This window comes from Mchenga conophoros, linkage group LG2 (genome assembly GCF_057382185.1).
Source record: "Mchenga conophoros isolate Kocher_MC1m ecotype Shallow Benthic linkage group LG2, M_conophoros_male_GT1.1, whole genome shotgun sequence".
Lineage (NCBI taxonomy): Eukaryota > Metazoa > Chordata > Actinopteri > Cichliformes > Cichlidae > Mchenga > Mchenga conophoros.
In genome coordinates, this window is record NC_140527.1 from 8471585 (window position 1) to 8495461 (window position 23877).

A 23877-nucleotide genomic window follows, 5' to 3' on the forward strand; every position below is an offset into this window, starting at 1 on the left:
GTTCGTGAAACACAATCTTTGCCTTGTAAACTAATGTGTTTCACCTGCCTGGGCCACGGCATCTGGGTTAACCGCCTGCTCGCCATGAGCAGCAGACAGGTAGGGGGAACAAAACCTCTCTTCCTGCCTCTCTCAGCCTCCCTCTCCTGACCTCGCTTCCTCTTCCTCCGATGAATTTTTCACCAGAGCGCTTTGATATGTTGCTGTCCCGTGGGAGCCTGGGTAATGCAAACTGGAAGCATAAGGCGTAATTATTTCTCAAAACTGCACTTCTACCCTAATTAGTTCACTCCTCAGAAGTGGGCCTTGCATTATTTACACATCAAGGGGACACACAGGGTTGGAGATAAATATTCATTGTTTGTTGACTTTGCCCCGGTCCCTCGGCTCGGGCGCAAGTTGAGTCGAGAGCCGCTGTCATTGTGGTTGTTTATGAGACTTCTGTATTGCCGGTGCCCGGGACATAATCTGTCTTGTTCTTCTGTAATTATCTCCACTCATGCAGACAGACAGACACCAACTCAGAGTGGGTTTAATAAGTGGACAGCATCCTGGCATCCAGGCAGTGTTAAGCGACTGGATTCATTCTAATTGTGACCTTGCTCAGACTTGCCCTCGCGGTGTCACATTAGTGAACAGCAGAAGAGTATTTTATTCAGTCAGGCTGTGACACTATTTCAGCCATATCCCCCATCAGGCTTTTTGTTCTGGGTCAACTTTAATTAAACTTTTCCCAAAAGGCGTCAGTGGCAGCTGTTATGAAGCGCTTCCTGTTTCTGTTGGTTGCAAAGCAGATTTGTGGGACATGTGAAGGCCGCTTTTCCTGTAAATAGCCCAGTATGAATAGACCGCTGTGTTTAAGCCCCCCACCTCTGTGGTCATACGGCCTTGAGGCCTGTTGTCTGCTCTATAAATGCCCACTGGGAAACTCTTGTTACCTCAAAAAAAAAAAAAAAATGCGGCACCCACTGTAGACTTTTAACAACTGTTCTTTTCCCATTTCTTTATATCATCTCAGTAATGCCTCGCTGCGTGCGCGTGTGTGTTACAGTGATGCCTGGCACAAGAATTACCATAATCACTGTCAACATTAATGGAGATCCTATCACTGGAGAATTTAAACACGGCTTTTCCATATTTATAGAAGCAATAAACAGAGAATGCGCAGCAAAATGTCTGTTATGATTCAAAAGCGAGCCATGTTTACTGGCTTTGAAATGCATATTTGGGTTAGTAGATGAGGTGGAAGGGATAGCAGTTTAAGTTGTGGGATGCGAGTGGAAATGTAATATCACCACGCTAGACGCAGAACATCTGAAGCCATAAATGTGTCACTCTCACTGTCTCCAGGGTTTCCACTTTCCCCCTCAGACGGACAAACGGGGTCATGTGACTGCTCATACTGTGCTCCTATACCATAGATGGCCTGCATTTGTATAGCGCTTTTCTAGTCCATAGAAAAGCGCTATACAAATGCAGCGCTTTACACTACATTCAGTCATTCACACACACATTCACACACTGGTGATAGCAAGCTACATTGTAGCCACAGCTGCCCTGGGGCGCACTGACAGAGGCGAGGCTGCCGGACACAGGCGCCACCGGGCCCTCTGACCACCACCAGTAGGCAAACACGGGGTTAGTATCTTGCCCAAGGATATTTGGCATGCAGCCAGGATGCAGCCTGGGATCGAACCACCGACCTTCTGATTAGGGGCTGACCTGCTCTGCCACCTGAGCTACAGCCACCCATGGTTGAAAGCAAAGCAGTAAACTTATTGCACAAACCACTGAAAATCCATAATGTGCATGTCTGTTGCTTCTACCTTGTTGGATTTCATTCAGTTTTTTTTGTAAGAAGACCTGGCTCACGGTTAGCATTCTAAATTATCGATGGAGTACCGATTGCTTCTTTATCATCTGCGTTAAGCTTTATCAGTGCGCGTGCTGGCTAAGTTGAGCATAAAAGATCATCAATTCAAGAGTTCCTTTACTATGAACAAACAACTTGTCCAATCAAAAGCACAACAACAAACATTCTTGAAAGGGACGTCCACACATGGAGTATTAGCTGCAAGCCGGGATGGTGGCGGAGGGTTCTCCACGTGTGGTCACAGAACGTTTGTGCTCCACATGGTCTTGAGTGAATGAGCAAAAGCCAACGGACGCTTTGATTCACTTGAAATCGTATAATTTCTATAAACAACTGATCTAATCATAGGTTTCACTCTTCCCACTGTCGCATCTGTATTAGATTTAATTTATTAGAACAAGTATTTCAGTGTGGGGGGGCAAAGTTTTTCCACATGGGGGGTCCGTGGTCTACTGTAATGTGTGTTTATTTTGGTTTGTAAGACTTGAAAGTGAAAATCCCTGCGCTGCAGTTAGTTTGCTCTACTGTTACATTTGCTGCGCGTCTCTGCGGAAAAGAGCCTCAAGTCAATTTGTAAATGATACAGTTTCCATGAGCTCCAGTGACAGTGGGGTATATGAGGTCTACCATAGACCCACAATGCACTTCTCTAGATATGTTGGTTTACAGAAGCTTATCGTGGGTTGGTGTCGCACCTAAAGCAGCACCAACTTTCAGAAATTCACTTTTTCTTTGAACTATATTTATCATCACATTTTTATAGAGCATTCACTCTCGAGCATTTATATAGTTCTGTCAGTTTAAGATGTGACTTGTTCTGTTAGTAGATCGAAAAATACACGAACTTTGGATGGGAGAAAAATTCAGGCTTTCTTGTTTGCAAGCTTTCACGGCAAGACTCGCAGCTGATAATTTCACACTTTTTCCTCTCTATACCCCGTGGAGCCAGAAAATGATAAATTTCCCTGCTAGTGCAGCTTCTTCATCTTCTGAAACCCGAGACGACTCAGACGGGGTTTTTTTCTTTACAGCGATCTCAACAGCTGTTGCAGACAGACTGTAACAGGTTGGCAGTACTTTAATGGAAAGTGTGCTGTTTATTCTTCCTCCACAGGTGGAGATCACGCTGCAGGATGTCAACGACAACCCGCCCGTTTTCCCTAATGACATTCTTGACGTGACCATCGAGGAAAACGTTGGAGATGGCTTCAAGATAATGCAGCTAACAGCCACGGATGCGGACGAGGTAATGGCTCGGTGTCTTTGTGCTTTTCTTTGCCCGTTTTCCACTTCACTGCTTTCGGAATAGATATCCTGGAAGCGATTTGAATTAAAAACGTGCTCTAAATTTTTGTTCCTACAGTGTCAAAACCACTAAAAATTCAAATGTTTTTTTAACATCGTTGTCAGTTGACCATTTTCATACCAAAATTGCAAATATTCAAGGCAAAAAGAAATGGAAACAGTCTAGACTGCATGTCCCTGATTGATTATGATTGTGAGTTCATTATTATTCTGATAAGGGTAGTATTTATTTTTACAGCAGTTCTTAATTTTACAGTCGCTGTCATTGGCAATAAAAGACATAACCTGGTATATGGAAAATCTCAGCAGTATATTACCTCAGGATTAAAAAAACATTATTGTCAATTTTCTGGGTTTTTGCTGTGATTTAAAGATGTTGCCTTTAGCTGTGGGAAATTGTATTTTTTACTATCATCTATAGATATTGCTAATTATTTGATTAAATTTCATTAAAAATAGGGAATTGCCTGTTGTAGAGTACAGCGTTAGTTGAGTTCAAGGTCAGATGTGCACGTGCTCGCGACTCCACACAGTGATACAAAGCAGCCAAGACAGTTTGGGAAAGCACCATCCTTGCCTGCCTCAACTCTTACGCACTACCACAAAAGCATAAATCACCGCTTTGTAGCAATTAATGTGCTTTCCCCTAAGACACACGCACATTTAGAGTCTGCTCATTTTCACCCTTAAATGTTGATGTTATCTGAGATGTCTTGAGTCCGCTGGTGTCGCAGAAACATCGATTGATTCTTCGTCCTGTCATTCTGATAGTCCCTCCGCGGTCCCCGTAGTTCACATTACATCAGCAGTATCACTCTGAATTAGTCAAAGGCTCCATCTTTGGCTGCTTTCGGCAGGATACGGACATTAAATCCTGCCGCGAGCAAAAAGCAGGCCCTGCCGGCATCTCAAAGGTCTGCGGTCCCTCGCCAAAGCCAAAGGACACAGTTGAAGTGAGTGGAAAGACTCGGGCCATAGAGGGGCGAGAGATTAGAACGCAGGAATATGGACTCAGATTTAATGTTAACTTATGAGGCCACACGTTTTTATTGCACAGCTGTTACCTCGCTCCCATCTCTTTGCTCTGAATGTGAGAAAAGTCATACAAAGTCCCACTTTATGCCAATTCTCTTTTGTCAGAATACTATATTGACTGTAAATCTCGGACCTGGAGGCAAGTCAGTCTTTTCAGTAGGGGGATTTAAGGACGTTATTTGATTATTTTCTTTTTTCAGTTCCAAACTATTCACAGTTTTGATCTTGAAAGGCTTAGCATATGGTATTGAAATCAAATTGTGCAGTTGTTCACTTTTTCCACATATCTGAAGTTAAGAGAAGCTTGACCTGTGGTGCTTAGGCTGAAATCGAAGGCTTTTCGGTAATTTGTAGAAAATTAAGAGTTCATTCTTACAAGCACGCATATGCATATGAGCCGTGCTTGAATTACCCACCTAAAGAACTTGAATTCAAGAGAAGTCACATTTCGCTTCCAAGCAGGGATTCAAATGAAAAAAAGAAGCACTTAAAGAGAATGTAGAGGAGCCTTTTTAGGAATTACAGATTCTAGTGATGTTTACTCCAAACTTCAGCGCTGCCATGAATAGGCTGCTAAATAGAAGCCTGTGCTTCATTCCAGCTCTCACTCAGAGCCAGATATGAGGCCAGCCAAGCTTTTGCCCACATCCTTACGCAGGAAACTTAAGTTGCGCTGACACTAAGCGTACGGAACGCATTGGAGCTCTTGTTGAGAAAGCCACATGTGTGAGCCAGCGCAGAGTAGCCAAGAGTGCAAGCTGTTGGCCAGCTGACGGGCTGAATTCAGACATCATAATGATCCCATCCAATTTAACAGCGCTACATGTGGGATTCATGTGTGAGGGTATTAAAATGCTGTTTCTACCCATCCGCTTTTCACTGTGCCCATTTCCACCCCAAAAAAGGAGGAGGGGATTGCAGTGGGGTTGAAAGGAAATCAATATAAAACGCTGCTCTTTTGTGTAATGCAAGTTAGGCCTCTCTGAGAATGTTTCTCACCTCATTTAAAAGAAATATGCAGCCATTTGTGCTTTTGGAGAGACTGTGAGCATTTTATTAGAATTCTGACCTTATGTGGAAAATATGTCACAGGTAAAAAAAAAAAAGAAAAAAACTTTATTAATGAAGAAAAATGCAACAATAGGGGTTTTAGGAGAGATCCCTGCAAGGAAGCACAGGCTCCAAGTGAACAGTAATGCATTCCAGAGGCCTAAAAACCCACAACAAGGAGATTTCTGGCTATTTTGCACACTTGTAGAATGGATTTACACACCAGCAGCACAGACTGTTGGGTCATCCTTACCTCTCTGTATCTGTAGCTGTTAGTGACAACACATTGCTTGTTTTCCAAGAGTCTATGTTATGATTGGCTTGCTGTCTTGGTGCTGTTGCATACAGGAAGCTTGCTATCCCCACCGGCGCTGTCTGCTTCGCACCTCTCGCTTCTCATAGGAACTGCGTGCTCCCAAAAGCCACTCATCTACTAAATGAGTTTCCTTCTGCCCCTGCCTGGTGCGCTTCGCTCCCTGGAATGCTGCTGTTTAATTGGCCAGCCTTCGTTTTTTTTTTTTTTTTCCTTTTCCTCCGAACAACCCTCCGTGTCTTTGGAGAGCCGTAAAGTAGTCAGACTCTTGAGTGGAGGTCAAGAGGGCGAACAGTGTCGATGTGAGTGTGTTTGAGTGCGTGTAAAGATTTTACGAAAAGAGAAAGACATGGGATTGTTCAGCAGAATCAAACAGTTTTAAAAGAGAATAAACCTATTTTTAAATGCATGTGTTTATAGTTTTTGTTGGTATGTGTGTGTGTTGGACTGAAGCCTAGATGGACCCCCATCTCGGCCTCTCCCACCTTCCTTGCTCTGCCTTTGAACCCTATCAGAAAATTAATTGGCAAACCATGGTGTTGGGTTCCGGACTGCGGCCCAGGTGGCTAATGAGGTTGCCAGATCTGGAGCCACTGATTGATGACAGCAGGGTCCTTCGATGAGCAGAACCTCACTCCGTCCTCCTCATCGCCCCCATTTTTTATTGGGCCTGGATCTCAGACCAAGTCTGGTAATGCAATGAGAGACGAGGTCAATAAGACGTCAATAAGAGTTTTTATCTATCATAAAAAACAGGCCATGGGAAAGAGATAAGAGCAAGTAAGAGAAGTTAGCCCTGTGATTATATTTACTCTGTGTGTTAACTGTCTGCTTTTAGGCACAAGGCCTAAAAGCAGACAGTTAAAAAATAAAAAGTTAGACAAGGGAAGAGAATATTTTATAGTTTCTTGTGTTTTTCTTCTGTCAGACATGGCCAAACAGTAAAATCTCCTCTACATTCACTTAAAGTTTTTAACCTTTCAGAGTTCACTGATTTAATGACAGGATCACTTTAAAGAATCCTACAGTAAAACATTACATTTGCATTTGACTATGTACTATATGTATAAATAGTTTGTTCAATCCCACATGCATTTTAACAGTGAGCCATTTAAACTGTGATTACCTTTCAAATGTCTTTCAACATCAAAAAGTAAATAACAAGTTCCAGAATTCTTAAATCAATTGAGGGATACAATCAATAAGATGTGGCTCTGTGGTGTAGAGGGGAACACACATATCAAATCCGGTTTGATTCCAGGAGGAGAGATGGACTCATGTATTCCTAGTGCCAGTCCCAAGCCCTGGATAAATGGGAGGGTTGCCTCAGGGAGTGCATCCAGCATAAAATCTGTGCCAAATTAAGCATGCAGATCCATTCCCTGTGGTTTCCCCTTGAGAAATAAGGGAGCAGCTATTTTCTTACACATGCAATTATATGCATTATAATACTGTAATTGAAACCAGTTAATGAAATAAACAGTTATAAATAAATATTGTTCATATTAACAAATGCAAGTTCACTATCTGTTCAATAGATTTGGAAACGTTAAAAACCAAAACAGTGATCTGATCGACTTGAAATTCTTTAGTTTTACAAAAATATTTGTCTGAAGACTGCTTTACTGCCAAAGAGAGGTTGAATCTGTAAAACATGGAGGAGCTTTATACCACAACGGCCAACTAACACATCATTCTCCAGCTGATTTTACCATGAAGCACCGCTGCGTACATACAGTTTATTTCAACACAGCTTATTCACTTAGGCAGTAAATGTGTCAATACGCATATAAAAACCAGCTTAATGCAGCACTTCTACCCTATAAGCCTTTCCATTGTTCCAAGGGGATCAAAAAGCATCACACAAACATCAGGCATAGCTGAAAGAGTCTCTTTTAGCTTAGCTCTTAACCAACTGTAACCGGAGCCCTCGCTTCATCTCGCTGAGCAGCAGTAGCTTTTTGATGTTGCTTTTGCTTTTTTGGCAGAAGACACAGAGTGAGACAGTTGTCTGATCTCCTATTGTCCCCAGCACAAATGTAAACGTCAAGCTCTGTCGTCAGCCTCATTCACAGGTCATAGTGCATTCAGTCCCCGTCTCTGATTCCAAAGCCTCTCGCTATAGTGATCGCATGTGTTATGGCGCTTGTACTTGTCCGATGTAATAGATGATCTATTAGTTGCATTTATAGACGAACACTATACCCCCCAAAAGTTCAAAGAGGAAGCGCAAGTCTCTCGTGAATATCACCACTCAGCTCTTGTGTTTCTTCGTATTTTTTTCTGACTCGTTTGACCTTTAATCGTAAAAAAGGCCATTTAGGTTTATCAGCTTTCCAAAAATCTATTATTCCGTGTCATTTATGCTTATAAAGGGGTCCTCTGTGTTGTTCAGCAATGTTGCCTTCGTCCAAGAAAACCTGTTCCTTCTCTCTACACTGCTAGACATTTTCTCTTAACATAAAATCTTAGTGGTAAAGCAACAACATTAAGGTCCTGATAAGATGGGTGGATTTCTCATTAGCATGCTCAAAGCTTGTTTGTTTGTGAAGGTCAGTGAGATGTAATCCCTTCAATTCAGTGTTTTCCCACTTGTGCTTTATTTGGTGTCACTATCTTGATCTGTGATCTTCTTCATGGCCTTTTTGAAATCACAAGACTCCACTTTATGGACTGTCTCTGTGGAAAAAGGCCATGTTAGGGGTTTCATTCATGCTAGACAAGCAGATATTTTGTCCTAGAGACATGGCATGCTAACATGTAATAAACAATCTAATTTCCTAGTAGATAGATTTGCTTTGATGCCTGATGGTCTTCCTCCTGTATCTGAAGAACTTAAATTTCAATCATGGTTCAGCACAACAAATCAAACTGTTTTTATAAATCCTCACTTGCAAGTAATGAGTTTGGGTTTACTAGGAACCCAACAAGGAAAAATCATATTGGAGTGAAATAGATGACTCTATCCCAACTTGTTGTTTGGTGTTATCGCATTCTTTTTAACCTCAGGGTCCCAATGCTCTTGTGACGTACACGATCATCAGTGGGGCAGATGACAGCTTCCGTATCGACCCTGAATCCGGAGATCTCATCGCCACCAAGAAACTAGACCGGGAGAGACGTTCAAAATATTCCCTCCTGGTGCGTGCAGACGATGGAAAGCAGTCATCTGACATGACGCTGAACATCACCGTCAAGGACGTGAACGACCACACGCCAAAGTTCTCCCGTGCAACGTACTCATTTGATATCCCTGAAGACATGGTGCCCGGTAAGATGTCTTTAAAGATTCAAGATTGCAAAGGCAGACAAGCAATGTTTGATCTCATTCAAAAGCCCTTCAGACTAGACTTCTCTGTTAAGCTCATCAGTTACAAATTATTGGGGGTAAATTCTTTGTAGTATTTTTTTTCCTGTGCATCTTCCTTCAGGGGGAAATCATGAGTTTAATGGGTCAAAGTGACAGTAACTGATATTTGATTTATATGGAAATCTATCAGCAACAAGCAGGATTTACTACAGTACTGACAGTTCTCTGGCCTCGCGTCCTCACTCCTTTCTCCACTTAACTCTCAAGAAAAAGACGCATAACTTTGGTAATCAAAGATTAATGAGGGTGTCATTTAGAAATGTTTCATGTAAAGCTCTAATAAAACACTTAATGATTAGCTGTGTGCTCAGCCTCAGCTGTAAGCTGAAAACATCAGAGACTGCTTTTAGTCCAAAGCAGAACAGGCCAAGACATTAAAAAATCATCAGTTATTTTAGCAACTGGCGCAGCAATAACTGAGTCACTGGTATTAATAAACCTCTCTCTAACCCCCTGCAGTTAGTTTTTTTCGAAAGGGCCATAAAGAACTTCTCGCCTCTGTGTTACAACTCGTGTCTCACAGGCTCCATCGTGGCAGCAATCCTGGCCAGCGACTCTGACTCAGGGGTGAATGGAGAGGTCACCTACTCGCTGGAGGAAGACGACGAGGACGAGACGTTTCTCCTGAACCCCGTGACGGGATTTTTCAACGTGACACGTCTGCTAGACTACGAGACTCAGCAGTACTATATTCTGACAGCGAAGGCTCAGGATGGTGGGGGGCAGGCCAGCACAGTCAGAGTGTACTTCAATGTGTTGGATGTAAATGACAACGCGCCTGTTTTTAACACTACCGCGTACAGCACGTCTGTCTCTGAGATTTTGCCGCCTGGATCCAGTATCATCACCGTGGGAGCCACTGATGCTGATGATGGTATGTATATATAAGAATTTACATAGGATATGGTAATGTGCTAACACCTGACTAGTACTTTTGAGCTCATCCAACCACAGGACCAGCATATCAGTCTGAGCAGGTTCACATGAGCACAAATGTGAATGAGTCTGGAGATGTTATGATGAGCACTGCAGTATGTTGCCAGCGTGACTGGTTTGGTAGTGGGTCAGTGAAGGTGCCCTTCAGACCTCCACATGCTAGCCAACAGTACCCTGACTTTTGTTAGGTAGTAGGACAAAGTCCCAGTGTCAGACATTATACTGGTGCAGTGGGTTCCTCCTGGTGCAGGATAATATCTGGTGGCCAGAGTATCTAGGCAATGGTGAAGGATGATGAAGGCATTGATCCCAGTGACTGGCCCTCACGTTCCCCAGACCTGAATCCAACAAGCACCTGAGGACACATTACTGAGCAACATTATGACAGAACTTGGATGAACCTGCGATTTCAATATTTAACCTTGACTTTGGCTGTGATTTTGAGTCTAGGTCTCAAAGGGTTGATGATTTTTTTCTCCCCTGATTGTTGGTATGTCGTTCAATATTTGGAAAAAAATGATAAGATTTACATCAGTAAAGATTCTTTCGTTTGTCAAATCAAGGTGTGATTTAAGTATTAATTTTACATATACTTGTATATATAGTGGAGTGTATATATAAACACATACACTGCTCACGTCATTGTGTGTAACCATATTAAATATGACAAAAGGGCAGGGATACCTCAGTAGGTAGAGTGGTGGTCCCCTTCTAAAATAAGCAATGTGGAATTTTCCCATGCTTTGATATATAGTGTTTATAATTATATATATTTTTTTCATTTCTTGTAAGCTTAGTTTCGTATTAAACATCACTTATCAGACAAAATGAGAAATACTAGTGCAGCTGTGGCACTGATTTCACTCTATGCAACAGTTCAGATGACTTAAAACTGATATGCCACTAAATGTTTTGCTACATTTGGAACTATTTGGCACTTGTTGAAGATAAATATGTCTGAAGATGAGCCTTTTTTAACTGTACTTGAAAACACAGTCGTCAAGTTAAGTCCTGGAAGTATTCCGGTGATGTCAGTGTACTCATAAACGCTGCTCAGTGGGCATGTTTAAAGCAGTAATGTACTCTCATCGTATAAATCAAGTGTGAGCTAGCCTTAGTAGATTAATTTAACAGAGGCCTGTCACTTTGTTATGACAGCTGGTTACACAGAAGCTCTCAAGCCTACATTTTATTTTTCGTTTTTATTTTGAGTCGCACATAATTGATTTGATGAAATACAACATCTTCACCATGTGATTAAGCGGCTGGAGTTATTTCTGCGTTTCAGGTGGTGGGTTTCATGTCTGTGAAGAAGCGTGTGGTATTTGAACGGCCACCGCTACTCTCCTCTGCTGTAATTATCGCTTCACCCGGGCCTAATGTGGTTATTGTGACCTACATTCCTGGGAAATATGCTGCCTAGTTCTCAACCAAAGTCTGGCTTCTTTCTCCACTGTCCACATAATCTGACCACGTCGTCCTCTCAGATATATAGCTGCCGCTCTGCACTGTCAAAACAAAACACTGCCATTGTTAGCGCTTCCTAAGCCCTGACCCCTGACCCCCAGACTTTGGCTCTAGACAGCGTAGCCAAAACTCAGATAGAAGTAGCACTCAAGCTTTTGATAAGAGATTACTTGTAAACTGTAAATGCACACAAGAGTGTGGGAAGGTGGCGGCGTTTTCCGCATGAATACCCTGTTGAGTTGAATTACAGATGCTCAATTTAAGCTTGTTTTAACCCCCACTTCCAGGGCGGTTGTACAGATTAGGCCAGATTTCAAGGTTGGATAGTTTAGTGCATCCATCCATTCATTCACAGACATTGTAGTTATGTCGCTTAAAATAAATATTTCAGTTCAGAGGGATTTTCCAAAACTATCAGTTGAGGAAGTGGTTACAGTGGTATTTCTTTCTGATAGCAATCTGTCATTTTACATGAATAGATTGTCTACTCGGATGATAAGAGTAGCACAGAGCTGTTGCACATGCACAATTTGTGGAAATGGAAGTTGATAATGTATATAAGTGCCTAATTCAAAAACATGGAGAATATCTAACAGTTATATCTAGAACAATGGATGTCAGTCAGAGTTATCAGTATTTGACCTCCACCATGCTGTCCTTTCTGTTCAAGGCCACATCAAATAATTTCATTTAAACTCAATTTAAAAAATCAGAGTGTAAAATGAGGTCTTTTAATTTGAAAGAAGTAACTGCATGGAAGATGATATTTAGGTATTTTCAGTTATCATATTGGTTTGGTGCAGAAAATCTAACAGATTAATCTAACTTTCACCTTCCTGATATTGTTTTTATCTTCTAAAGACCTGCATCTTGCCATGTTTTTCAGGCCAGAATGCACAGCTCCTCTACAAAATCGCATCTGGGGATCCCCAGGGCCACTTTGTCATCACCAAAGATGGGGTCCTCCAAACTAAGAAGTCTTTGGACAGGGAAACCCAGTCTTTCTATAACCTGGTAGTCACAGTAAATGACCTAGCCCCACCTCCCATTACCCGCTTCACCAGCACTGCCCAAGTGTCGATCATTCTTCTGGATGTCAATGACTGCCCACCGACCTTCACTTCTCAGAAGATGACTTACATCCAGGAGAACACTCCAGTGGACACAGTCGTGTTCACGACCCAAGCCACAGATGCTGACAGTGGGCCCAACAGCTACGTGGAGTACTCCCTCAGAGGCCCGTTCGGTAACAAGTTCAGCATTGGTACAATAGACGGAGATGTCCGGTTGATTGGGGAACTTGATAGAGAGGAGCTTTCCAACTACACGCTCACAGTCGTAGCTACAGATAAGGGCGAACCGCCTCTCTCTTCGACAATGGATGTGACTATGGTGGTTTTGGACGTCAACGACAATACCCCGAGCTTCTCGCAGAATATCTATGACATCGAGATCGAGGAGAACATCTTGACGGGGACCGATGTCATCCAGGTGTTTGCTAGCGATGCTGACGAAGGCACCAATGGGCAGATCCGTTTCTCTATCTCTGGGGGAAACACCAACTCTGATTTCCGGATCGATTCTGTCACGGGGGTGATCTCAGTGGCCAAACAGCTGGACCGAGAGGCGCGTTCATCCTATTCATTGGTGGTCCAAGCTGCAGACCGTAGCAGCAGCCCCAGGGTGGACCGAGCAACAGTCAACATTGTTTTACTGGATGTTAATGACTGCTCACCTGTTTTTGAGCTCTCTCCTTACACTGTCAATGTTCAAGAGAACCTTGAGAACCTACCGAAAAACATTCTGCAGGTTAGTTTTTGGGCTTTATTTATTTTCATATGCCAAGACATTAAGTGAAATTCACAGAAAGGTCTTCCAGGGTGAAAAAAGGTTCTAACAAGCTTAATGCCTCAACCAAATTCGTAGTAGTTAAACTAACTTAATAAGTGCAGGTGTGTGAGTGCTATTAGGGCACTAAACCACTAAGTTTGGTGATCTTATTTTGCTAAATGCTGCAGCAAATACTTGGGTGAAATGATAAAGAAATGATATACAACTATCATTTGTTCTGCTCAATTAGGGCTTTATAGGATTTCAGCGAAATATGAAACTCAGCTAAATTGCATGACGAGACGATTAACATTCTAACCACCCTGATGACTAAATGAGCCATACATAAAAAATGGACTGGAAACGCAGATTTCCGGTGACAGAGTAAATTGCACTTTCACTCGTGTACCCAGTGAGGAAATGAGGATACAGTTATGGGCCCAGGCGCAGTGGGTTTACCCACAAAATGTAGCTATACCTAACTGATACATGCACAGGAAAGCCCACAATGCATCTGGGCACACCAGTGAGTAGTTGCAGCAAAGTACGATTGGCAAATAGTTTTATACTTTAGAAACCATTAAATAGATGTCTGTCTGCAATTCCCACAGCAGCCCACAGTGTGTGACTCTGGTTTTCTTCTTGGTGGATTCCCTTTGAAAGTCTGATTCGACAAAGTGAATAAGTAATGATCTTCCTTCCCTCAGCAATTACCTTCATGGTGCCGCTGAACACCGTGAAGGTAATTAAGCCTCAACTGTGAGATTCAGTGAGGTCCGTGGTTATGCTGGGTTACTTGCAGACAGGGTTAAATTGATGCAGCTTTGTAAATCAAGCTCCCTGGGATTAGAAAAAAAGGAAAATTGAAGTTTGTTAACAGCTTATTTTTGATTTTAAGAATATAAGATCTTTTACACCATGTAAAACGGTCTATTTGCTCAACACACTGAAATGTCAAGATTATTTATACAGACCAAGAAACTTTTATCTGTGCGTACACACAAAACCTGTACCTGAACCTAATTTTACAGAACTTACAGAAATAGATAACTTTTACCATTATCCTGTACAAGACATATAGGTTGAGAGGAATTATTCATCACTAACCTCATTCAGTTAATTTAGCTGCATATAAATCTCAGTCAACATGTTTTATTGCTTTTCGTTCATAAGAAGAAGGTGTTGTATCTTCTTTTAAAAGGGACACTGTTTTACTTTAAGTATTTATATTTTACAGTTGTATTTTTCTTTCATTTGCATTCTGATAATGTGCCCAAAGCCTGGAATAAGAAGTTATTTAATAGATTTAATTATGTGGTTAAAATGAACTCGTCTCATAAAGCTGCAAAATTGAAAAGTTAACACATAATAAAACACATACTAAACACATAATGAAAAATTAACAATAATTACAATCTTTTCTTACATAAAAGAAGAAATATCAAATTAAAATAAAAATGTTACAAAATAAAAAAGTGTGTTTACTGAAGTAAAAGAGTATTATTAGTAAAGTTTAGTTCAAAATACTGACTAATGAGGCTCTCTGTGTGTTGTATCATTACTAATAGAGTAAGTTTAATGATCCAAATGCAATTACAGACTTATTTTAAATTCATTGACTGCCATATACTGACTAATCTGTTAGCATATGGCTCATCTTTTTCCCCTTCTGCACCTCACGTTTACATATCTTATATAAATCCTACATTTAAGATGTTTCAGCCTGCCCACAGACCACTGTCTCTGCAAGCTACTTCACAACCCACCCTATCAATTTCATGTCTGTTTTGTCTCAGTTCTTACTTAGTTCAATTTTATCTAATGTTCTCATGATAGTAGTAACAGCAAATCAAATGTAGTAAAAAGCATCATGCGATTTCTCACCGTAATTGGAATTATGGCTGGAATTTGTATAAAAAACGAACACAAACTTAAATTACTTTAGAATGATCCATTTTGTACTTTTCACCTTTTGCTTTTTGTATTTTTTTTTAAATTTTTTCTGTTTGTTGTAAATAAACATATTTTTTCATGATTTCCAGGTTATTGCTAGAGACGATGACCAAGGTGCAAATGGTCAGCTAAGCTACATGCTCAGCGGCGGGAACGATGAAGGCGCGTTCACCCTGTCCTCCAGCGGTCAGCTGAGCCTGACCGAGACGCTTGACCGGGAAGTGCAAGAGAAATACATCCTTCTGATCACAGCCACCGACTCAGGTATGACTGCATTGAAGGTTTCGAGCCGCGAAGGCAGCCGATAGCATCTTGAAATGTTTGGCGCTTTTTAAGCAAAAGATTATTTTATGCAGGCTCAGCCGCCTTATGTTTCAGTATTCCAGAATCAATTGTTTACATCTGAACTCATTCCACGTGTAACGTGTTCAAGTTATCATCCATGATCTGGTTTATCTAGTGAGCTCTAAGTATTGCATATGTCCCTATATGGACATTGTTGAATTTAAGCAAAGCACAGGCAATATTTTGTAATCAGCCTGCAAAACACAGCTGAAAAAGAATATTGTCATGAAGTAACAGCAATGTCAACAAACAGCATTTTGATTTCATAGTCTGCTCCGAGGTCTTTTTGTGTGGCACAATAACCCAAACAATCTGGAGTTTTTAGCTTGCAAACTAGTGGGTGTTTTTTTTTTTTTTTTTTTGACCTAATCCACAGAAGTCTTTTCAGCGGGTTCAATTGAATAGCATCCTCTGTTTATTTGGATACTGCGGTAGAGCTTGTTATAGCCAGATAAAAGGTTAACTTGTTATTGCATAGAGGCCAGTTAATGTGCAGTTAAAGCAGTACATGCATATCCCCGTTGCAGCCAAATCACATGGTATCCCAGTTAAATATATGTTTCCCTGAGCTCCTCTGGTGCGGCCGTCATGGTCTCAGGGTGGTTCCGTTTCATTCCTGGATTGACCATGTGACCGTTCATAATGCTGTGTATTTTTGACTTTATGCAGAGACTTTGGTGAGAATTGGCTCGGTGTTGCCTGGAGTATCTTGTTTTGAAAAACACTTAAGCAGTATATTCATTACCTCATCATTTAATCATTGGAATATTAGAATATTTATTATAAAATTGTCTATAAATCACGTAAAATCAAGTCCCTGCTCAAACATCTTTTTTTTTTGTTTTTGTTTTTTTTTGTTTTGTCAAAGTAAGCTGTTGTGAGATCTGTGCCACATGGAAAAAGTTGCTTAACAAAGTGAACATGCTAATTAAGATTTGATCTCATTTGTACCCTTCACGCTGCGTCCATATTTAAAACCCTGACAACAATTCCAAAATATTTTGACAGGACATCTCAGTACAATGCCAAGGCAGAAAGAGGGATTTGGGGTAGAATATCTAAATATCAAAAACACCATAATCATAGTACAGTCCAAATTACCCAGCAGCATTTTCTCACATTTTTGAGGCCTCAGTCAGTGGAGGGAAATGTTTCTCCCAGGCGCTATCTGTCAGGAAATGTTTGAAGGTGGATGGGGCAGACATGTCTCCAAGTCTGCCGTCTAACGTGACCCATTTGCAACCGCACGCATTCATCTTTACATGTTAAAGCCCGCTTTTGTCTGTCGTAACATAAAGAACATAGAGAAAAATAAATCCAGAGGATTTCTTATGCAAAGGCGTCCTATTCTTTCAGAAAACGTCTCGATTGTCTGCTTGCTGAAAAACTGGTGTCGTGGTTGTTATGTAAAATCCAAGGGAAAATCTCCCTGCAGCCATTGTGCCCTAAAAACTTGATTATGACTAAGAGAAACTGCTACATCCCAAACTTCTTCTTTCTTTCTAACTCAGCTTTTTTCTTTATACATTCTATAAATAGATCCTAGTCTTTTTCTACACTGATTTCTAGAGCTGTGTCCCTGTGCATTTTTGATTTAGTGGTCCCTTGTCATGTGAACTCATTAAGAGAACTCCTGTATTCTCCCTCTGTTGTGCTAACGGCGAAATCTGTCATGAAATGGTTGGAAACAAAGGCGCCCACTGGGTGCTTCTCATAATGTGTTCTGGCTCGTGAGAAGAACACAATTTGGTAAACTTCTGCAATTATTTGAAAGTCTGTGCTCAGCCCCCACAACTTGTGGCATCCATACAAGCTGCGTAAAGGTGTTTTACAAGGCATCATGTAGAGAGGAAATCTGACACAGAATATTTCTTCTCCTTTTTTTAAGTCTCCCTTCCTTGTTTATGGGAATTTGTTTTGTTTCTGCATTTTTGAGTTTACTAGTTGTGCAGATACATGAAGATATTTGGGGTTTGGAGTACGCAGACCCGGACTGTTGTTTTTACTCAGCCAACATCTGGGATCAGCTGCAGGCAAGTCAGATTTTCAAGCCACTGCTTAGTAATGTACAAGTTTTGCCTGCTCGGAAGAATGCACAACAGTGAGATCTCCCACAGAGTCGCAAATGCTTTTGCAAAACAATGTTGCTGTTATGGCTTTAAGTAGGCATCTGTGGTTGTGGAGAACATATTTTCATGCACACGGCAGTTTGTCGGGTTTGAGGTGATCTGATCAGCTTTAAAGTTAACCCTAATGCTTTTGATTAATATAATCTATTTTCTTATATTGTTTTTCCTGAATCCATGAATTTTTGAGACAGTAATATAGCCAAAAGCTTCTTTTTTCATACAGGAGTTTCTTGCTGTCTGCCTTGCTTTGTTAATCTCTTGGATCTTTTTAAAAGTAGGTATTCCCACTTGAACTTCCTCTTTTTCAATGTTTTTGGAAACCCTTTCAACTAATAAAAGTTATAAAAACTGACCTAATTTGATTTACATTAGCGATTAACTGATTTGTTGCGTGCTTATGCTTGTGTCTGCAGATTAGTAGACACGCAATGATTATTTGTTCATACATATGTTTTTTTGTGCATTTGTGTGTTGCCTTCGAGTTTGTGCAAGTCTGCGTGTGGTGGTGAGAGCATCCTCGGGGCGCATTGACATGCAGAGCGTTTGACCACATTTATTAAAGAGAAGGCACAGTAAATCCCTTGGCCCATGCCTATTATGGCGGATACGAGCGCATAGAAATCCCATGTCTTTCACATCCCTCCAGCACATCGCTCCATAGTGCCGCGCTGTTTGTATATGGTCTTTTGGCTGGTGGGTGAGGGGAGAGTTTTGGGGGGCTAAACGACCGCTTAGCAGATAAAGAATTTTAATGACCATGCCTATTTAAAAGCAGAATCCTTTATGCTCTTAAATGGCTCCCATGAATCTGGCGTGTAAACCCTTCCGTATTCTTGAGTTTTCTTTCCCCTGGACTTGTTTGGTTGAATAATGATCTGTCAATCTCCAGCCTGTCGTCAGGTTTTGAGCAAAAAACAACAGAGAAAATTTAATGCCAGCATATATCCATCAGTCTTTGTCATATTAGGCAAACATGGACGGAGCAAACAAAGTCCTGCGCGTACGCTGATAACGTGGCGTTAAAACGTGGCCGAGACATCGCTAGATCACTGTCCAACACTTGCCATAAAAAATCTTTAATAGGGTCCATTTCTGATGGTTTCACCCAGTCTGCAGTCTAGTGGCAACAAAGGACTTGGCCAAATAAAATATCAGGTTCCTCAAATGAACTTTAACAGAGCAGTAACATTCTGGATCAGCTCTTAAAAAACTCTGCAGTAACAATGTGGTCTTGCAGAGTTTTTTCCTATCGCCTGTTTTCTCTTTTCCACTCTCTGGTACACACTAACATTTGCAGGATCTGAATGTTTGTGTAAATAGCTTTGGTAAGTTGTGGAGGAGGGAGAAGGCGTGTATTAAAAAGGTGGTGTGGGCTGAATGATTGGTGCTTCGGCCTGGCAAGATCCACTTTTTAATGATGTTTATTCACCGAGGAGCCTGGCTACCACATCACTTTCTCACAAAAATAAACCCATCAGAACTATATGTGGCCATTGCTAACGCACTTTTTTTTTGCTTACTGAAAATCTGTGTAATATGTATGTGAATATAAGTGCATGCTTTCGCTCTTAAACACTTTTCCAAAGTCATATTTCAGCTTTATGTGGCCCATGTATGAACATTATAGAGTTGTGTTATGAGCAAGTTATTCTGGCAGTATAAGTTTTCCACCTCTCACACTATGTTATGATCTGCTGGTATTGCTGTGTCACCATAAAATGGAAAGCAGTCACTGAATGGTGCACAGACCCAGTGCTAGATTGGGATTTCCAAATATTCTTCAACACAGCAAATAAAAGCACCACAGTAATAAAAACACAAAAGGCAAATCACTTCATTAAATTTCACCACGGGCCCTAAACTATGAAAAAAAGCTCCGCTCTGTGTCTGTCGATAGGGTTTTTTTTTTTTTTTTGCATGCTTGCAAACCGCCAACCCGTATCTGTAACATATGTGGAAGAAATTATGCAAAAGCATTCAGACGCAGCACTCCATAAATAACCAGGGAGCTGTATAAGATTCTAGGTTTAATTTGATGGATACCACTGACATTGCCATATTATTAGGAATATTCTAGCTCCCTTTATGCTGGGTAGCAGCTTTGAGTGTTCTGCTGAGATATCCCTTTCACTCTGTTGCTTGTTAACTGTGAGAAAACCTCTGTTTACTCTGTTATGTTTGGCAAACTGTGCAGTGGGACAGCTTGCACCCTGCTCTCGGCTCCATGAGGTCTTTCATGGGTGCCGGACAGGGTTGCATTAAAAGAAGCTTTGTCGCAAAGCAACAGGTTCTCAGAGGCAGAAAAATGTCAATTTTGGCTTGTTGGCAGCCAATTCTCACCCCCCCTGAGTAATGATGTGTTTTATTTACGCTGTCCCTTAAGAGCACAATCTAGCCGCAGTCCATAAACCGTAATTAACCGTTTAGCCTTAAGCTTCAGGCTACAGATGGGCTGTCTCATAAATTTACACATTCATTCGTCTTCCCAAAGTCAACCTGTCCTCAACTTCCCACTTTAATGAACCTGGCTGTTTGGACATCCCAGCTTTGTCCTTCCTCATTTCTTTTTTCGATAAAACATCAGGCAGTCGTATATTAAAGGAAGAGATTATCTCTTGTGCCAGCACAGACACTCAAACCTTCTTCTTAGCACGGCTTAAGCTGAGCAACTCGGGGTGACTCGCAGCTTTTCCCAGGAGGTGAGCGCTGCTGTCTCCTTCAAAACCCCCCGTGAGGCTCTCACAGCGCCGTGCACCCTCATAGCAGCTGCGGCGGTCAGAAAACACGTAGCTTAATCATCATTAACACGTGTATTTGTACCCCCTCTAGTTCAGAAAGTATGGCCACAGCACCTTCTTAAAGGTTAATGTGATTTGTCCAGCGGTAATGTACACTAATAAGGTGCTTAGACCCTGCCATATGTTTTTGCTAGACAATGCTTTCTGACTTGAGAGGCTTATGGGGAAACCTCTCTGTGGATCTCTTCGATGGAGGAGGCTACAACAGATGGTCAGTTGGTCTACTTTAGTCAGAAAGCTTGTTATTTTGCACACTCCTTCCTTGGGGTTATTCTAGGCTTTTCCAGTTTCCCCCAGTTGTGATTCGAACTGAAAGAAAGCTCTTAGATGTGATCTCAGATGCAGCAGTGAAATATTAGTGGGAAGGTTTAAGTGTCAGTCCCATTGCCAGTTTAACAAACACTTTAAGTTCTTTTAGGGTTATTGTGAAATATCAAACAGAGGACTCTGTTTTAGTTGTCACTGATCCAGCTGTGTCATTCCTAGATCTGAAGGGGATGCGCTGCGTTTAATTAAATGGTAATGGTGCATCGAGATTCAATTAAAGCAAGGAGGAATCGGCTCGAGCACTTTGAGCGCCCCTTTGTGTGCACTGACGCCTGTGTCTTTTTCCTTTATCCTGTAGTGCAGCGGTCCCCAACCCCCGGGCCTCGGACCGGTCCGTGAGTCGTTTGGTACCGGGCCACGAGAGTTGAGGCTCAGGTGTGAAATGTATAGTTTTCAGGGTTTTTATCGGTTTTCAGCGTTATTTTGTTATCGTTTTTATCGTTTACTCGGTTTTCCTGGGTCTTTTCACGTGTGTTATGAATAAATCTTCTTTTTTTCGGTACCGGTACTAGTTTTATTTTGTTGTATTTATCCGCGACACCTTAAAGGCCGGTCCGTGAAAATATTGTCGGGCATAAACCGGTCCGTGGCGCAAAAAAGGTTGGGGACCGCTGCTATAGTGTAATGGCTGCTCACGGATAAAAACCTTTTATCTGAACACCATCGGTCTGATGTCTTGCATTGGAGAAAACCCTTGAACAGAAGGCAGAGTTATCACATCAGAACTTAGTGGCTCTGGTACAAAAACACCTCATGGAAACATGGTGCCAGAGAGTTCACTATTTTCTTTACTGATTGAGGCAGCACACTCCTCTCGGCTCAAACCTCGATTCCTTCTGTGCAACAATAAATAATACTAGGGGCAGTAGCTTTGAAAGCAATTTTCTTTGACATTTGAATGAGATTTTAATGAGACAGTGCGTAATAATGCGAGGTTTTACTCACCAGAAGTGTAGTGTCGGTGGGGGGGCAGGTTTGCTTTCCTAAATGACTTGAGATTAACCCCTGAAATAGGATTACGCTCATGGCACAAACATCGGCAAGAGGTAAGGTAGTGCCTTGATTACCTTATCTGTCTTATGGCTCTTAAGGCATGCTGGTGCTATGAATGCAAACAAAACTGATCACGCTTTCCTAATATCAACTTGAATATGCTAAATATGCTGGTACATATGTTGTTGAATATTGTCTTGGATAGTTTTTGTTTCATGGAGGCTAATAGCATTAGATTACCTTTACAATGTCTTTAATGTCTGTGGTTAATGCAGCCCTATAAAAGTTTAAAATTTACCTTAAGAACTACTGCTCACATAAAAGAAAGGGTCTGGGGACAGGACTTGCCAATGGAAAAAATATTTGTCTAACCGCAGTGCATGGCTGCCACTGGTAGGCAGCTGACTTCCCGCTGCAAGTTTCCACCAGTTCTCTTTCCATGGTAAAATGATGTCATTTGTCGTCCAGCGGTGGGCCAAATTGTGCTCTGCCAGATCCAGGCAAATTTCCTCGCCATATCCCTGCCGTGCACGAGGTGACACCTGCCTTGTCTGCAGTAATCTAAATCATTGACCCTGACACTCTTCCCTGTGCTTTGCCAGATTCCAGCGAAGACTGTTTGGAGGAGATGCTGGCATTTCTCAGCACTCTTGGAGAGCATTCCTCTCCTGTTGAGTCACTCCCTCCACAGAAAGAAGAACTGGACGGAGATTATTTTGTACGTTTAAAAAAAATGCTCTGGGATTGATTTCTTACTATTACAGGTACAGGATGCAGAGGAAATTTAAGAATCGGAAACAGATGATGACTTACTCGACTGCAGCGCTGACCCTGTTATTTAGTCTGCCGTCATATGAATCTCAACAATGTCTCACACCAGCCATAACTATTTGAAACAACTGTCATCTACATACATTTGCATACCTGCCAAGATATAGTGTTCCTTTACTAAATCTGTCATCCCACGCAATGTAACAAGATAGATCTGAACTATTTACACATCGAACAGGATGCTTGGAGGGGGTAACAGCTGCCAGGGGGTTATGTGATATCAGTTAGCCCCATGAGGCCAAGAAGGCACGTTCAGAAACTGCACGGAGTTGCATGATGCTGTGAGAAGTGATACACCAAGAAAGATGTGAAAAATCCTCAATTTGAGCCCATGCCTATCATCTGCTGGGTCAACGCAGGTTCAGCTTTGGACAGAGCGTTAGAGGGGGTGGGGTGTCTCTGTTCTGTGCTTGCTAAGGATTAGCTGGTGTAACAGTGCCCTGGGCCCCAGAGTCCCTGATGTGTTGGGTGACAGAGTCTTTGAAGGTCCCAACAGAGAAGGCTGACCGTTCACAGGCAGTAAACAGGTTGTGACATCACATCCTGTGCAAAAATGAAATGCCTAAAAGGAGGGCGGTGTGCTCCACATACACATAGATGCACACAGTCGGTGCTAGCGTTTTAGCTTGGCTGGCTTCCTCTCTTAGTGAGGGGAACAATGCTATTGAAATGCGACTGCTGCGCTCGGTCGGTATCAGTTAAGTTCAGAAAAATACTGCGGTGCGCTTGATATTCAAAAACAAATCATTCCTGCATTGACTGCATTGGTAGACAAAGCCACTTAGCTCTCAGAGCCTCTTATCAGCCATCAGCAGCTCCAGCCTGTACAGAACATCTTTGATCAACAGCAGTCTTAGCGAGTTGCTGACTGTCAAACACACTTTACTTACCACCTGCGGCTCCTTGCTGGTTAATTTAAAGTGATACAGACGCCTTGCTGACTTGGATCGCTCCTCAATTAAGAGGATCACCTGAGGAGGAGCGAAAGCTGCTCTAATCTATTGCCATAACAACCTCCTGAATGATGATTCATGTCAAATGAAACTTGCTGAGACAAACGATACCTCGGGTCCAAGTATAGGCGGATTAGAAAGCTACAGTAAAGCATGATGTTAATTAAATAATCTTGCTGACACATGTTGTGGTTATTACATAATAAGTCTGCGATGAAGCTATATAGAGGGGATTGGTTTACATTTTATGCTCAGATTATGTTTCCGCCACTGTTAATTCTTTGTATTTGGCACCAAATTTGTGGTCAGATGTCCCGTGTAACTAGCTGCAGAGAATGTTGTTTATAAGCGGATTTTTCATAATCACAA

General features: G+C 41.7%; 1 protein-coding gene across 2 annotated transcripts in view; it reads left to right on the forward strand.

Annotated features, from left to right (window-relative positions):
* Positions 1–23877, forward strand: part of fat4 (FAT atypical cadherin 4) — a 99930-nt gene that overhangs the window by 47791 nt on the left and 28262 nt on the right. For both annotated transcript variants that reach the window (XM_085285473.1, XM_085285480.1), the window contains exons 2-6: positions 2988–3119; positions 8586–8847; positions 9470–9820; positions 12236–13158; positions 15222–15396. In XM_085285473.1, the coding sequence (XP_085141599.1) occupies positions 2988–3119; positions 8586–8847; positions 9470–9820; positions 12236–13158; positions 15222–15396 (1843 nt within the window). The remainder of the gene's footprint in view (positions 1–2987; positions 3120–8585; positions 8848–9469; positions 9821–12235; positions 13159–15221; positions 15397–23877) is intronic.